At 42.9% G+C, this 16,764-nt stretch overlaps 1 protein-coding gene and 1 pseudogene across 2 annotated transcripts; one reads left to right on the top strand and one right to left on the bottom strand.

Moving 5' to 3' along the window:
* Positions 1-1,285: 1,285 nt before the first annotated feature.
* On the top strand, positions 1,286-5,190 carry LOC309977086 (U6 snRNA-associated Sm-like protein LSm3; annotated as a pseudogene). Its single transcript has 2 exons — positions 1,286-1,291; positions 4,705-5,190. The product of its transcript is annotated as a U6 snRNA-associated Sm-like protein LSm3 (transcript).
* Positions 5,191-5,416: 226 nt separating this feature from the next.
* LOC309977140 (uncharacterized protein) lies at positions 5,417-16,512 on the bottom strand. Its single transcript, XM_082863074.1, has 3 exons — positions 16,266-16,512; positions 13,910-14,036; positions 5,417-7,411 (listed from the first exon to the last, which is right to left on the bottom strand). The coding sequence occupies exons 1-3, from the start codon at positions 16,296-16,298 to the stop codon at positions 5,592-5,594; spliced, it is 1,980 nt and encodes a 659-aa protein (XP_082719200.1). The 5' UTR covers positions 16,299-16,512; the 3' UTR covers positions 5,417-5,591.
* Between the last annotated feature and the right edge of the window lie 252 nt (positions 16,513-16,764).

Genomic DNA, 16,764 nt, shown 5'->3' with positions numbered 1-16,764 from the left:
TATTTCACTTCAATCTCTTTTTGCCTGCACAGTTTCTAAGAAGATGAATTTAATTCTTATCTTTGTTCTGCTATAGGTAAGGGATCTCCCTCGTCCCCCTGCCCTGACTTCTTTCAGGATTTATATTTGATTTTCTATAATTTGAAAATGATATCACAAGTAGAATTTTAGCATTTATCCTCCTTAGTGTTCTCTGAACTTCCTGGTTCTGTGGTTCCTTGTCTGACATTAATTTCTCCCCTAACAATATATCTTGGATAATCCAATCAAGTGTGAGTGTGAGTCCCTAGTTGGCTCCAGAGACCAAATATGAGATTTTTAAATAAATTTATTTATTTACGGCTGCGTTGAGTCTTCTTTGCTGCATACGGGCTTTCTCAAATTGCAGCGAGCAGGGGTTACTCTTCGTTGTGGTGCACGGGCTTCTCATTGCGGTGGCTTCTCGTGGAGTATGGGCTCTAGGCATGCAGGCTTCAGTAGTTGTGGCATGCAGGCTCAGTAGTTGTGGCTTGCAGGCTCTAGAGCGCAGGCTCAGTAGAGCTTAGTTTCTCAACGGGCTTAATTGCTCCACGGCTGTGGTATCTTCCCGGACTAGGGCTCAAACCCATGTCCCCTGCATTGGCAGGTGGATTCTTAACCACCACACCATCAGGGAAGTCCCCAAATATGAGATTTTTGACTCAAAGACTGAGTCCTGCTTTTCCACCTCAGAGTCAGAATCCCAACTTTTGCATGCTGTCACCAAGGTGTGCCCAAGCTGTGGACATGGACGGCTAAGTGTCCCTACCAGATGCACGAGTGGTGGACGGTGGGGTGCTCCTGGGCAGGGTGGGGAGCCTGTGGATCTCCATGAACTCTGCTGCATCCCTCAGGGGACTCCAGGGGCAGATCTACCAGAACTCTGGGCAGGACACTGCCTTAGGTGATTAGCTTCTAGAGGGAGAAGCAGGGATTAAGCCCAGTGGGTCCTTCCTGAGTCTCCACATGGGGCAGACAAATATTAGATGTCTCCTTTGGTCCCTGCACTGTCCCAGCCTTCCCACCCAGCATTGTGGGTATGGCTCTCCCTGATGTGGTCCTCCATCACCACAACACCTGTACTCCTCCTCCCTCTCTTTAGAGATGCAACCTCAGATCACAGGTGTCCCCGCTGACTTGACACATGTGCATCTTGGAGGAAAAGATGTAACCAGGTCCTTCTTAAGGTGTAGAGCAGAGAAAGCATGCCCTAGACCCCTGCCCTGCACACTCCCAGCCCCAGTACTTATGAAACACTGCCTAAACCATGAAGGTAGGCAGTGGCCCTGCATCTAGAATGTGGTCCTGGGGTGCAGGTGTCTGAAATAGTATCCAAGTAGGTGGTGAGACCCATAGAAGGTAAACATAGTTGGAAATAAACAGTCAACAATTACAGAAAGGTAGAGATGAAAAGAACTTTGGAGAGTTCAGAGGATGAGAATCCCTTGCAAGATAACCGGTGGGGTCAGAGGAGGAAACTCAGGATAGTTTGACTGCTCTGATACCTTGTCACTAACAAGGTGAGGCCAACTAGGGTTTCCACTGACACCCCAGGGTGTTCAGGGACATACCTCCCCCCTGGCCAGTCAGAATTATGTCTCTGAGGCGTCTGAGCCTCCAACCAGCCCACAGCCCCCGCAGCTATTGTCTGCCTGGCCTTGTAAAGTCTCCTCCTGCACATGCTAAGTTTAGTTTTCCATCAAAAAACCTGGGGGACCTTGAGTAGAATTTTTCAGTTCCTTCTCTGATCACATTCCAAATGAGTGGTGGGAGAATTTACACTTCAGAAATTGGGAAATACTACAAAGCAGGACTACAGTTAATGTATTACTGAATACCTCGACTTAAGTGATGGAGATTATGTTAATAATACATACTGATCTTAAATATGTGTGGGATTTGTGGTCATGACATTTTGCACAACACAGAAAATTTGAGGAAAAATCCTACCTTAATACAGGTATATCCTACCTGTATTAAAAACAATTATTCTGTATGGCAAATGTTACTCACTTCATTTAAGAATGAGTAAAATTCCACATATGTCTTTGTTGTTTTGATGTCTTATTTGTAAATGAAAAGGGAAACAGCCATAATGCATATTTTTTTAAAAAAAGCAAATAACAAGAACTGAAACAGCACACACACACACACAAATATATGTATATACATATATATTTGTTAATATATATATATACACATACATACATAGAGGTGGCAAAGACCTGCAAAATGCTCAAAATCATGAATCATTAGAAAACTGAAATTAAAACCACACTGAGATAACACTATACACTTATGAAAAGGGCTGGCATAAAAATTAACCATACCAAGCACTGGCAGGGATGTGAAAGAAATGGAACTCTCTAACATACTGCTGGTTAATATGCAAAAAAAAGTACAGTCACTTTAGATCTACCCTGTGACTCAGACACTCCACTTTAAGTTACTGACACAAGATCAAAGAGACACACATCCATATAAACTGACACAAATGTTTGTAACAGGTTTATTTCCAATAGTCACAACCTAGAAATAACCTAAACACCCACAAAGAGATGGATAAGTAAATCAACAGTGGTATATCCAAGGATAAGAATATTACTCAGGAAAAAAAAGAGAGAGATGAGCTACCCATATCTCAAAGTAATTACAAAGCATGAAGGAAATCAGAAAAAAATAAACAGCTTATTTTTCCAAGCATATAAATACAAGAAGATGCAAAGGTTATCTATTGTAAGGGAAAGTAAACCAATGGTTACCTGGAGAAGCTGGAAAGGAGGTAAGAAGAGATTATAAAAAGACATGAAGTAAATGACAGATATGGTCATTATCGGGAATAGGATGATGTTTTCAGAGGTTCATACCTATGTCAAAACCTATCAAACTGTACACTTTAAATATAAGCTGTTGAGTACATGTAAATTATATCTTTATAAAGCTTTAAAAATTAGCTCAAGATAAAAAGGAAGAAAAGTATCTATGTCCCACTCTTTATGGGAAATAGGTTGGGCAATGCTGTATTGACTCCAGCATCTCTCTCCTCATGCCCTCTGGAAGGCCAGTCTTGTCTCAGTAGCAGCAAATATAGGGAGCAATGAACGTCTCCACCCAAGTCAAGAGGAGTGCTGCATCAGTCAAGAGAGCCACATCCTCAGAATATGAATCCCCTTTTCTGTTTTTTCTTCCCTGCACAGTAAGGGCCTTGAGGCGAACATCACCGAGAGGCTACAGCAATCCACAAAACCTGATTAATTTCTGACAATGTCCTCAGCTACACAAGATAAGCATGCCTAGAGATCCCGAGATTTGTGTACACACAGATCCTCTGGTCACAGAAACATTTCTGGCTACACTTTTAGAAGAGGAACATTTCATTTAGCTGGCTGCAGACTCCTCCACTACCTACTAAAGTAGAGTTTCCGTATCTATTACGGTTTCCCTTGGAACCAACAGTCTTATAACCAGTGAGACTAGCCCAGTGACTTGTGGCCATCAGGGAATGTGGATCTTTGTAGACCTGGGGAAAATATCCCCTCAACAGTGCTGGGATACTCTGTGATACCTACCTTGAGTAAGAGAAAAAAATCATGTGGCTCTCAGAAACACTGTTAAGATTCTCACATGTCCCCCTCCTTAGAGTCATCCAAGACTCATAAAAAACATAGGATACAGGCCTCAAATGAGGAAGAGAAAGCCCAGCAGTCTTTCCTAGGAGGCTCTATGCAGCAATGCAAATTTGGTAAAAATTGTCAAGTTGTTTTCTGCCATCTTGCTGTCCCTCCTCAGGCACAGCATGAGACCCATAAAAACTTCTTCTCCCATTCATGCCTGTAGAGCACAAATTTGTACTAGTTTATAAACTACCCTACACCAGAATAGAACTCCCCAAATTAATGAGGACTTAAAGGCCTTAGTTATTATTCAACTCAAGGCAATATGTGGCCAAGAGTTCTAGAGTGTGTGACTTGCAAACTGGAAAGACACATCACAAGTATCACATGACACCAACATGTCCCTGAAAATTGTAGTCTTTGTTTGAATGCTGCCAGAAAACTCAAATGATGTTCTATGGAACAACAATGGGTCAGGTCCATGCCTAAGGTAATCAAAGAGGAGGGAAATATCCCCTAGGGCTCAGGTGACTGCTAACTTGGCTAACACAGTGGGGGACAGAGTCAGCTTCCCTGAGCAAACTGGGTTGGTGACTGATGCACACTTTGTAGGCCTGCTGGCCGGTAGAGATAAAATGGCCTTCCCACATAACCAGGGATTCTCCCCACTGTGCATGCTCAGATGTATGAGAGTCAATTCAGAGAGATGGCTCCTCAGATAGTTTCCTCCACTGCCCTTATACTGACCACTGAAACTGCACATTTCCTGCCCATCTATGCCATTGTGCAGTGTGAACTCTCTGGTATTGAAAGAGGTTACATTTTCCTATACAGTAAGTCCCCTACATACGAACATTCAAGTAGTGAGCTTTCAAAATGCGAACATGCATTCTCATGTCCAATCACATGAGTTAGTTCATGTGTCTGGTGTACATTTTAACATGTGTGTATCCTCTACAAGTGCTTGTGCTTTTGCGTACTTACTGAACAGTACTGTATAGACTAGTACAGTATCTTTATTTCAAGCCCAGGATGTCCAGAAACAAGCATAAAAGCAGAGGTGATGTGAAAGATTTTGGACGATGTGGACCAGTAACAAACTACGAACACTGTAGAAGAGCTCCTGGATCTCATCAGGCTCAGCCTGGATGAGTGAAAATGAGAAACAACACAGAGCTTCGAGGGAGGTTACATTAAAATATGATATTGGGAGATGTGGAAGAAAGTGTGACAACTATAGAAATTGATGAACAAACATATGAAGAAATATATAAATCAACAAAATGGAATATTCCAATGCTCTTTTTCCGGGGAGATGGTGTTGTCCTAGTTGCCCCGCCATTGAGAGTTAGCTGAAACAAAGAATTTATCCTGTGTGGAAAATGAGATTTTGTATAATTGCCTCTTTAAATGTAGAAGATATTCAAAAGAGAAACTGGCATACAGTTTGATATTAAGAAAAAACCAAGAATTCTTCCACTCTTGAAATAAGTTGATTTTCAGATAACTCACAAATTCTTAGGCTAAATGGCAGTTTAATTTTCTCCAACCCTTCCAATAAATGTGATCACCAAGATGCAGAACTTTTTCAGGAGTTCATTTGCCCCACTCTTTTTTCAGACAATTTCTGGGTTTCTTTCTTTAAACTGAATTGTTTCCTTTTTTTGATTTAAAAAAAAAAAGCAATGGTGATGGAGCTGGTACTATTGTACTTTTCAGGGTACTGTAAAGTATGATTAAAAACGTTTTATTTTTTGTTTGTTTTTTATGTACTATTTGTGCAAAAAGTATTATAAACCTATTACAGTACAGTATTATATAGCCCATTGTGTTAGTTGGGTACCTAGGCTAAATCTGTTGAACTTAAGAACAAATTGGACTTACAAACTCACTCGCGGAACAGAACTTGTTAGTTCGTATAAGACATACTGTAAAAGGTTTCCCACATTAACTGCACTCTTAAGGCCTTTCTCCACTGTGACCTCTCTGATGACAACGCAGTTTGGAAGTGGTAATAAAAGACTTCCCACATGCACTGCACACATAGGGCCTTTCTCCAGTGTGAACCCTCTGATGATAATGGAGAGTGGAACTACAGGTAAAAGATTTACCACATTCACTGCACTCATAAGGCCTTTCTCCTGTGTGAATTCTCTGGTGTATTATGAGGTTATTTCTTTGGATAAAGGATTTCCCACATTCGCTACACTCATAAGGTCTTTCTCCAGAATGAACTCTCTGATGATAATGGAGGTCAGACCTAGAGATAAAAGATTTCCCACATTCACTGCACTCATAAGGTCTTTCTCCAGTGTGAGCTCTCTGATGGTAACGAAGGCTGGAGCTGAAGGTAAAAGATTTCCCACATTCATTGCACACATAAGGCCTTTCTCCCGTATGAATTCTCTGGTGTAAAATGAGGTTATTTCTCCGATTAAAGGATTTCCCACATTCACTACACTCAAAAGGCCTTTCTCCTGTGTGAACTCTCCAGTGTTGAATGAGTGTCCACCTATTGTTAAAAGATTTCCCACATTCAGTGCACTTAAAAGGCTTTTCACCAGTGTGAGCTTTCTGGTGTTGATTCAATTGGGATCCATATTTAAACAACTTCCCACACTCACTACATTCATAAGGCCTTTCTCCTGTGTGAACTCTCTGGTGTTGAATGAGAACCCACCTATTGTTAAAAGATTTCCCACATTCACTGCACTCATAAGGCCTTTCTCCAGTGTGAACTCTTTGATGATAATGAAGGTTAGAGCTAGTGGTAAAAGACTTCCCACATTCACTGCACTCATAAGGCCTTTCTCCTGTGTGAGATCTCTGATGGTATCTGAGGGCAGGCCTAGAGATAAAAGATTTCCCACAGTCACTACACTCATAAGGCCTTTCTCCTGTGTGAGATCTCTGATGATAAGTGAGGGCTGAGCTAGAGGTAAAAGATTTTGAACATTCACTGCACACGTAACTGTTTTCTCCATTGTGCCTTGTGTGGGGAGAAATGAGGATAGATTTGTAGGGTAAGGATTTCCCACATTTGCTGCACTTGTACTGCCTTGCCGCAGAATGAATGCTTTGATGTTGACTGACAGTTGAGCTCTGCCTAAAGGATTTTCCAAATTCACCACACACATGAAGCCTTTCTCCAGCGTGGACTCTCTGGTGTACAACAAATGAGGATTTGTACCTGAATGTTTTCCCACACTCACTGCACACAAAACAAGGTCTTCCAGTGTGGACCCACTGGTCCTGAACAAGTGTGTGTTTGAGGCTGAGGGCTTTCTTGCATTCTCCCCAGGTGTGATGACCTCTCCTGCCTTGTGAAGTTGACTCGCACTGGGTGATTGTGTTTGGCTTCTCGACAGTACAAGAGGCCTGTTGCTGCACATGTCCCACAATAGTCAGGAAGTCCTTTTCAAACTCCCTACAGGTAAATGGCTTCTGTGACACATGGAACCTGCAGCTCTTCACAAACAAGGCCTCATCCACACTGCTTCTGAGAGTTTTCTCTCCCATGTGCTGCCTTTGGTGCTGTTTAAAGTTTGCACTAAAATAAAATAGTTTCACGCATGCCCCACACCTCAACAGTTTCTGGCTGTGTTGTGTTTCCTGATCCTCAGCCAAGTGGAAAACATTTCTCAAGACTGGACCACACATCTCACAGGGGTGCATCTTCTGGGAACACAAAGCTGCCTTGGGAGTCCTAGCCTGTGACATTCCTAGAGAAGCGATCTGTTCAAAAGGTGCCTCTGCATCCTCTGCTCCACAGCAGCAACCTGAACAGAAAGAGATGCTGGTCAAGTGCATGTCAACTATAGGGAAGGGTCAAGCTCATCACAGATATGCATCTGTCTCAACTACAAAACAGCCAGAAAACAATTAAAAAGATGGCAACAGTAAGTCCTTACAAAATTCTACAATTCAAAAACAGTAGCAAGGGGACTTCCCTGGTGGTACAGTGGTTAAGAATCCCCCTGCCAATGCAGGGGACACGGGTTCAAGCCCTGGTCCAGGAAGATCGCACTTGCTGCAGAGCAACTAAGCCCATGTACCACAACTAATGAGGCCGTGCTCTAGAGCCCATGAGCCACAACCACTGAGCCCATGTGCCACAACTACTGAGCCTGCATGCCACAACTACTGAGCCCACATGCTGCAACTACTGAAGCCCATGCACCTTGAACCCATGCTCCGCAATAAGAGAAGCCACTGCAATGAGAAGCCCGTGCACCGCAATGAAGTCTAGCACCCACTCGCCACAACTAGAGAAAGCCCATGCGCAGCAATGAAGACCCAATGCAGCCATAAATAATAAATAAATAAATAAATAAATTTAAAAATAAAAAGAAAACAGCAGCAAGGACTTCCCTAGCAGTCCAGTGGTTAAGACTCCATGCTTCCACCGCAAGGGGCGTGGGTTTGATCCCTGGTAGGGGAACTAAGATTCCACATGCCATGTGGTGTGGCCAAAAACAAAAAATAAAACAAAAATACCCCAGCAGCCAAATCGATAAAAGAACAAGACTCAATCATACATTGCCAAAGAGACTCACTTCAGCATTAAGGACACGCATAGGCTGAAAGTGAAGGCAACATAAAGACATTTCATGCAAATGGAAAACCAAAAGCCAGCAAGAGTAGCTATACTTATGTCAGACAAAATGAACATTAAATGAAAATCTGCCACAACAGACAAAGAGGTTCATGATATAATGATAAAGGAGTTAATTCATCAAAAGACTATAACAATGGTAAGTGTATATGCAACTAACATTGGAGCACAAAAATATATGAATCAAATATTAACCAATCTGAAGGCAAAAATAGACAGGAACACAATAAGGGACTTCAATATTCTCCTTTCAACAACAGGTAGATCATCCAGACAGAAATTCAACAAGAAAAAAAAAGAAAACTTTGGACTGGAACTATACTTTAGATCAAATGGACATATACAAAACATATCATCCAAATGCAGCAGAATACACATTCTCAAGTGCACACAGAACACTCCCTAAAAAATAAAAATAACCCAAACAAACAACAACAACAAAAGAACATTACCTAGAGCAATCATATGTTATAGGTTATAAAACCAGATCTAACAAATTTAAGGAGATTGAAATAATACAACGTATCTTTGCTGACGACAATGGTATGAAACAAGAAATCAGTAACAAGAGGAAAGTGGGGAAATTCACAAATATGTGTAAATTAAACAACACAATCATGAAAAAACAATAGGTCTCAGAAGAAACCATAGAACACCTTAAGACAAATGAAAACAGAAACACAAAGTACCAAAACTTATGGGACACAGCAAAAGCAGTTCAAAAAGGGAAATTTAGATAAATAAATAGCTAATGTAGGCATTTATAGAAAAATAAAAATCTTGGCTTCACAGTTGACGTCTACCAAACACTCAAAGAAGATTAAATACCTATCCTTTTCAAACTCTTCCAAAATACTGAAGAAAAATGAATGCTTCCTAACTCATTTTACTAGGCTAACATCACCTGATACCAAAAACAGACAAAGACAACACAAAAAAAGAAAATTATAGGACATCTCTGATGAACACAGATGCAAAAATACTGAACAAAGTATTAGCAAACTAAATACAACATTAAAAGGATTGTACAGCATGATTATTCCAGGGATGCAAGGATGGTTCGACATCTACAAATCAATCAATGTGATACATCACATTAACAAAATGAAGGATTAAAACCGTATGATCATCTCAATAGATACAGAAAATGTATCTGGCAAGATTCATCACCCATTTATGATTAAAAACTCTGAAAGAATTGCATAAAGAAGGAACATACCTCAACATAATAAAGGCCATATATGAAAAACCCCTCAGCTGACATCAAACTCAATGGTGAAAAGTCAAAAGCTATCCCTCTAAAATCAGGAACAAAAAAAGGATGTCCACTATCTCCACTCTTCTTCAACGTAGTATTGGAAGTCCTAGCCAGAGCAGTAAGGCAAGAAAAACAAAAGGCATCTAAAGTGGAAAGGAATATGTAAAATTTTCACTATTTGCAGATAACATAACTTTACACATAGAAAACTTTAAAGACTCTACCAAAAAACTATTAGAAATAATCAACAAATAAAGTTGCAGAGTACAAAATCAACATACAAAACTCAGTTGAATGTCTAAACTCGAGCAATGAGCTAGCAAAAAAAGGAATTAAGAAAACAATCTCACTTTAATGGCAACAAAAAGAATAAAATACATAGGTATAAACTTAACTATGGATAAAGACCTGTACAATGAAAACTATAAGACATTATTGAAAGATTGTAAAAGAAATCTTTTCAAACAAATGGAAAGATATTTAACGCTCATTGATTGGATGAATTAACATTGTTAAAAGGTCCATATTAGGGACTTCCCTGGGGGTCCAGTGGGTAAGACTCTGAGCTCCCAATGCAGCGGGCCTGGGTTCAATCCCTGGTCGGGGAACTAGATCCCACATGCATGCCACAACTAAGAGTCTGCATGCCAAAACTAAGACCTGGCGCAGCCTAAATAAATAAATAAATCTACCCTTAAAAAAAAAAAGTCCATATTGGGACTTCCCTGGTGGCACAGTGGTTAAGACTCCGCCTGCCAATGCAGGGGACATGGGTTTGAGCCCTGGTCCAGGAAGATCCCACTTGCCACGGAGCAACTAAGCCAGTGTGCCACAACTACTGAGCCTGTGCTCTAGAGCTCATGAGCCACAACTACCGAGCCCGCATGCCACAACTACTGAAGCCCACACACCTAGAGCCTGTGCTCCGTAACAAGAGAAGCCACCACAATAAGAAGCCCATGCACAGCAATGAAGAGTAGCCCCAATCACCGCAAGTAGAGAAAGCCTGTGTGCAGCAAGAAGACCCAACGCAGCCAAAATAATCATAATAATAATAAATAAAAAATAAATTTATAAAAACTAAATAGGGGCTTCCCTGGTGGTGCAGTGGTTGAGAATCCGCCTGTCACTGCAGGGAACAGAGGTTCGATCCCTGGTCCGGGAAGATCCCACATGCCGTGGAGCAACTAAGCCCATGAACCACAACTACTGAGCCTGTGCTCTAGAGCCTGTGAGCCACAACTACTGAGCCCACATGCCACAACTACTGAAGCCCACACACCTAGAGCCTGTGCTCTGCAGCAAGAGAAGCCACTGCAATGAGAAGCCCACATACTGAAATGAAGAGTAGCCTCTGATTGCCGCAACTAGAGAAAGCCTGTGAGCAGTGAAGACCCAACACAGTGAAAATGAAAAAAAATTTAAAAAAAAACACTAAATAAAATAAAATGTCCATATTACCTAAAGCAATTTACAGATTGAATGCAATCCCTATTGAAATCCCATAAAAAATAAATTTATAAAAATAAAATAAAATGTCCATATTACCTAAAGAAATCTCAGATTGAATGCAATCCCTATTGAAACCCCAATGACATTTTTCACAGAAATAAAACAAAAAATTCTACAATTTATATAAAACCACAAAAGATCACAAATAGCCAAAGCAATCTAAGATTAAAAAAAAAACAAAAACAGGGCTTCCCTGGTGGCGCAGTGGTTGAGAGTCCACCTGCCGATGCAGGGGACACAGATTCATGCCCCGGTCCAGGAAGATCCCACATGCCGCAGAGCGGCTGGGCCCGTGAGCCATGGCCACTGAGCCTGTGCGTCTGGAGCCTGTGCTCTGCAACAGGAGAGGCCACAACAGTGAGAGACCCACGTACCGCAAAACAACAACAACAACAACAAAAAAAAAACAAAGCTAGGGGAATTCCCTGGCAATCCAGTGGTTAGGACTCAGCATTTTCACTGCAGTGGCCCGGGTTCAATCCCTGGTCCAGGAACCAAGATCCAACAAGACACACTACACGGCCCAGAGAAATAAACAAACACTAAAAAACAAACAAAAAACCCCCCAAACAACATAAACAAAGCTATAGGTATCACAACCCCTGATTTCAAACTATATTACAAAGCCATAGTAATCAAAACAGCATGGTATTGGCAGAAAAACATATATATAGATCAAAAGAAACAGAATTGGGAACCCAAAAATAAACCCACAGATATGTGGACAATTAAGATTGATAAAGGAGCAAAAACCATACAATGGAGAAAGGTCTTCAATAAATGGTGTTGGGAAAACTGGACAGTCACATGCAAAGAAATTAAACTAGACCTCTATCTCACAGCATACACAAAAGTCAACTCAAAAAGAATTAAAGACTTGAATGTAATATCTGAAACCATAAAACTCCCAGAAGAAAACACAGGCAGCACACTCTTTGACATCGGTCTTACTAATCAATAACTTTCTAGATATGTCTCTTCAGGGAAAGGAAACAAAGGAAAAAATCAACAAATGAGATTACATCAAACCAAAAGGCTTCTGCACAGCAAAGGAAACCATCAATAAAATGAAAAGACATCCTGGGACTTCCCTGGCAGTCCAGTGGTTAAGACTGCCTTTCCACTGCAAGGGGCATGGGTTCGATCCTTGGTTGGGGAACTAAGATCCTGCATGCCATGCAGCAAACCACCCCCACACTCCCCGCCCAAAAAAAAGACACCTTATTTAATGGGAGAAGGTATCTGCAAGTGATATATGTAATAACGGGTTACTATCCAAAATATATAAAGAACTCACACAACTCAACAACAATAACAAAACCAAAACAACCCAATTAAAAAATGGGCAGAGGAGCTGAATAGACATCTTTCCAAAAGACATACAGATGGCCAACAGGAACAAAACCAGTATCTCCATGAAATACATGCACGTACATATATATACATACATATACATATACATATATAATATTGCAGCATTATTCAGAAGAGTCAAGATATGGAAACACTATAAGGTGTTCATCAGGGGACGAAATGATACGGAAAATATGATATACATATAGACACACGCACCAACTTTCCCATGCATATGTGTGCAGAAATACTCAGCCATGAAAAAGGAAAAACTGCAACTTGCAACAAGGATGAACCTAGAGAACATTATGCTAAGTGAAATAAGCCACAGAGAGAAAGACAAATACTGTATACTACTTATATAGAGAGTCTTAAAAAAAGTAAAACTTAGAGAAACATAAAGCAGAATGCCAGATATTGAGGGTTAAAGAAATGGGGAGATGTTGGTCAAAAACACTTTCAGTTATGAGTAAGTTCTAAGGATCGAATGTATAGCATAGTGACTATAGTTATTTATTTATTTATAATTTTTTCTTAATTAATTAATTTTTTTTTTGGCTGCATTTGGTCTTCTTGCTGTGTGTGGGATTTAGTTACAGGGAGCAGGGGTTACTCTTCATTGCAGTGCACGGGCTTCTCATTGCAGTGGCTTCTCTTGTTGTGGAGAATGGGCTTCAGTAGTTGCAGCATGTGGACTCAGTAATTATGGCTTGTGGGCTCTAGAGCACAGGCTCAGTAGTTGTGGCACACAGGCTTAGTTCTCCACGACATATGGGATCTTCCTGGACCAGGGCTTGAACCCAGGTCCGCTGCATTGTCAGGCAGATTCTTAACCACTGTGCCACCAGGGAAGTCCACTATAGTTATTTATTAACACTGTATTGTACACTTGAAATCTGCTAAAAGAGTAGATCCTAGGTGTTCTCACACACGCACACATAGAAAAGTAATTATGTCAGGTGATAGGTGTGTTAATTAACTTCACAATGGTAATTATTTCATAATATATATGTATATCAAATCATCACATTATATATATTAAATACAGAAATTTTGTCAATTATATCTCGATAAAGTTGGGGCAGGATGAAATGGATAGAAGAAGTCTAAACATCACAAAAAGAACTATATAGGATAGAGTTCAATAGTAGTCCATGTACGTAGTCACCATGACAATGGCTGCAATTCCATAAACAGGCAGGCACAAGAAATTATCAGATACAGGAGTGGCCACAGAAACTGCATGGACCTGGACACACTGACCCATCCAGTGAAAGGGCAAGCAAGCTGCATCCATTAGCCTTACTGCAAGACTACTGACCTCAAATCCTTCCCTATGAGGGTTTGGTACAGCAGGAATTAGGGTTGTAGGGGAGAAAAGACGGTAGTGCAAACACCCCAGCCTTAACGACCACAACTACCCAGAACAATGGGGAAGCAAGCAACGCCTACACCACATGCAGCACAGAGCACTTTCTGGGGGCAGTGAGGCAGAATACAGACCCTAGCCCATGTCACTGGGGAGGGTGAGGGTCTTACCCACTGAGGATATAAGTGCGTAGTTCTCCAGCATCACATCAAGGTACAGGCGTATCTGAGCCTCATCAAGGAGTCTCCATTCCTCCCAGGAGAAGTACACGGCAATGTCTTCAAAGGTCACACCAACCTGTCACAAAGGGGACAGACGAAACCTTGCACATTCTCTGAGAAATCACAACACATCTCCCCACACACCTATGCCATTCCCATCCTCCACTGGAGCTCCCCACCTCAGAGGAGATACCAGGCCCTGGTGTCACTGATGCCTGCTCTCTCTTCATCATCCCGTTTTATCACTGTGTTCAGCCCTCAGCAGTAACTGGCAGTGAGGGTGCACCCAGATGCCATCTAAGCTCTGGGCTTGGCCGGCAATATCCCTCCCCTCCAGCCAAGCAATTCCCCTGGAATCTCTCAAATTGTGGGAATTGAGACACAGCCAAATGTAAGCTCATGCTTTACCTGTAAATCCTCAAAACCAGGGCCTGGGGGCCATCAGCTCACACTTCCTTTCCATGTGCACATCATTCTGTAGATGACATTTCTCTCACAATTTCAGACCCTACAGTTGCGCTTCCACAGCACTGCCACATCCTTGCACCACACCATAGAATTCTCCCTGAACATACCCACACATTTGGCGCTTGGCATCCAGAGGGGGCTTAAGAAATTCAGACAGGATTTGGTACAACCCCAGTCCTCTGATGGATCCAATACCAGAGTAAGTCACAAATGCTGCTTAGAAGATCTCCCCAACTGCCTCTAATCTTTGCTTCAGTATTAGCCACCCAGAACCACATGTGAATTTCATATTCCCTCAACTCTCTTCAACTTTCTTACTGCCAGTTCTGTCCTTTCAGCAGCCACAACACTCCTCTCTCTCTCCACTCAACCTCTGTAAAAACAAACAAACAAACAAACAAACAAAAAAACCAGTCCTAAAAACCTCCCTGCCAGGCACAGTGACCCACAAATGACGACATTTGCTGCAGACCATATCCACTAGCAAGCCTCAAACGTCCCACACCCCGTCAAAGCTCACCACAAAATTCTGGAGAAGCCACATAGCAGTAATACTAAATAAGCAACAGACCCATTCTCACTGCCTTCTTGTCTCAATTACTCCTAAGTCTCCTCAACCGTCACTTGTCCACTCATCCCATGGAAGCCTCGGCCTCCCGCCAGATCAAACTCTCTCCCATACCGTTCCCACTGCCACTTCTCTACCTCACTTGGGTTTGCAATGCCCAGCAACCCAATCAGGCCCTGAGCCAGAGAACCACTCCTCAGCACACACCAATCTTTCTGACCTACTAATACCATGGCCCCTATAACCTGTACTCCCCTCCTAAATGTGATCCACAGCTCCACCCTGGTCCACACAATGGCCATCACTTTTTAAAGTTTCCATTCCTGAACACCTTCCCCAGTTTTCCAGACCTGCCTGTCCAGCTGCCCACTTGTTGCCTACACTCACTCTTCTCTGAAACATCTCAGACTCTTAACAGCGCCAAAACAAACTTATAACATTCCCAAGAATAATTAACCTGCTGCTAACGTCCCCATCCAGTTGATGGGCCTTCCATCCCTTCGTCTACTAGGACCAACACCCCTAGGGTCATCCCTCACTACTTCCTTTCTCTTGGCACCAGCAACACCCACAATTTGGTTTGACCCTTCTCAAAAAATTGATCCAGAATTCAACCACTTCTCGCATATCCAAGACAGTCACTGTGGTCCATCAGCACTCACCTAGGCTATTGATATTAATTCGTCTGTGCTTCCTGTCTCCTCCCTTACCCCCTGATTTGTTCTATTCTTTGCAGCCAGAGGAAGCCTATTTTGGTCTGGGTGAGATCGCTTCCCACCTGCGAGTCAACCCTATATCACCTGTGTAATAAACGGCTAACTTTTTTTTTTTTTTTTGCCACACCATGCGGCTTGTGGGATCTTAGTTCCCCGACCGGGGATTGAAACCCGCCCTTAGCAGTGAGAGCGCGTTGTCGTAACCACTGGACGGCCAGGGAAGTCTCATAAACGGCCAGCTTTTCATGCAGCAACGCTGCAAGCTTAACTCTGGGCAGCAGCATCTTGTTCCTAGCAGAAACAATCGAGAATTGCCTCAGTCCCTGGTCAGTCAGACCTCCAAACCTCTGCTCGTGACGGTCCCGGTCCCTCCGCCTGTGACCCTCTGCCACGCGCCAGCACACTGTCAGAAGAAACAAGGCCCCACCCACGGCCGCCTCACCGTCCTGGACACCGGGGCCTGGGCTGCAGGCACGTGAACAGGGGCCCCGCACTGGGGGCTTTAGTGTCTGGTGGGGTGAGGGCGGTGAGTGGCCGGAGGACGAGTGTTTACCTGACGCGGGTCCCTCGGCGCTACTGCCGCCATCGGACTCTGTGGGCGGAGCGGGGCCGGAGCTGCGGGAGAGGAAACGAGATGCTGGCACGGCGGTCACTCTCCCGGGCCTGGTGCAGGGCCCCCAGGTGGCGTCGCCGAGCCTCAGACCCGCCTCTGTGCAGCGGGTACCTTCTCAGTCTCGTCACCTCTTCCCAGCACCGGTAACCGAAGCTTTCGAATTGTGAAAACGCTCAAGCACATTCAAAATGACGTCCACAACGAGGCGGCCGGAAGTCCCGCCCTGACGCTAATGCGTCCCAGGAAAACCTGGCTTCTCTTGCCTTAATTGGCTCATCTTCGCAGCCATCCATTGCACATCCGTCTGGGCAATGCATTTCCCACAGACCCACAAGCGTAGGTCCAGAATGTTACAACTCTGACATCTTGGAGAAAAGCCAAATCTACATCGCGAGGACTTACCGCTAGGAAAACCAACCAAAGTCCAGAGACGGAGGAC

Source organism: Leucopleurus acutus, assembly GCF_964270905.1.
Source record: "Leucopleurus acutus genome assembly, chromosome: 20".
NCBI lineage: Eukaryota > Metazoa > Chordata > Mammalia > Artiodactyla > Delphinidae > Leucopleurus > Leucopleurus acutus.
Note: the sequence above shows the minus strand (reverse complement) of the source record. Positions and strands in the feature narration are given on the sequence as shown.

Coding starts and splice junctions, on each gene's coding strand:
- LOC309977140 (XM_082863074.1), bottom strand. CDS start 16,298: ATGGCGGCAGTAGCGCCGAGGGACCCGCGTCAG. Junction 14,037..16,265: donor CGCCGAGGGACCCGCGTCAG/GTAAACACTCGT, acceptor CCTTTGTGACAG/GTTGGTGTGACCTTTGAAGA. Junction 7,412..13,909: donor CGCACTTATATCCTCAGTGG/GTAAGACCCTCA, acceptor CTTTCTGTTCAG/GTTGCTGCTGTGGAGCAGAG.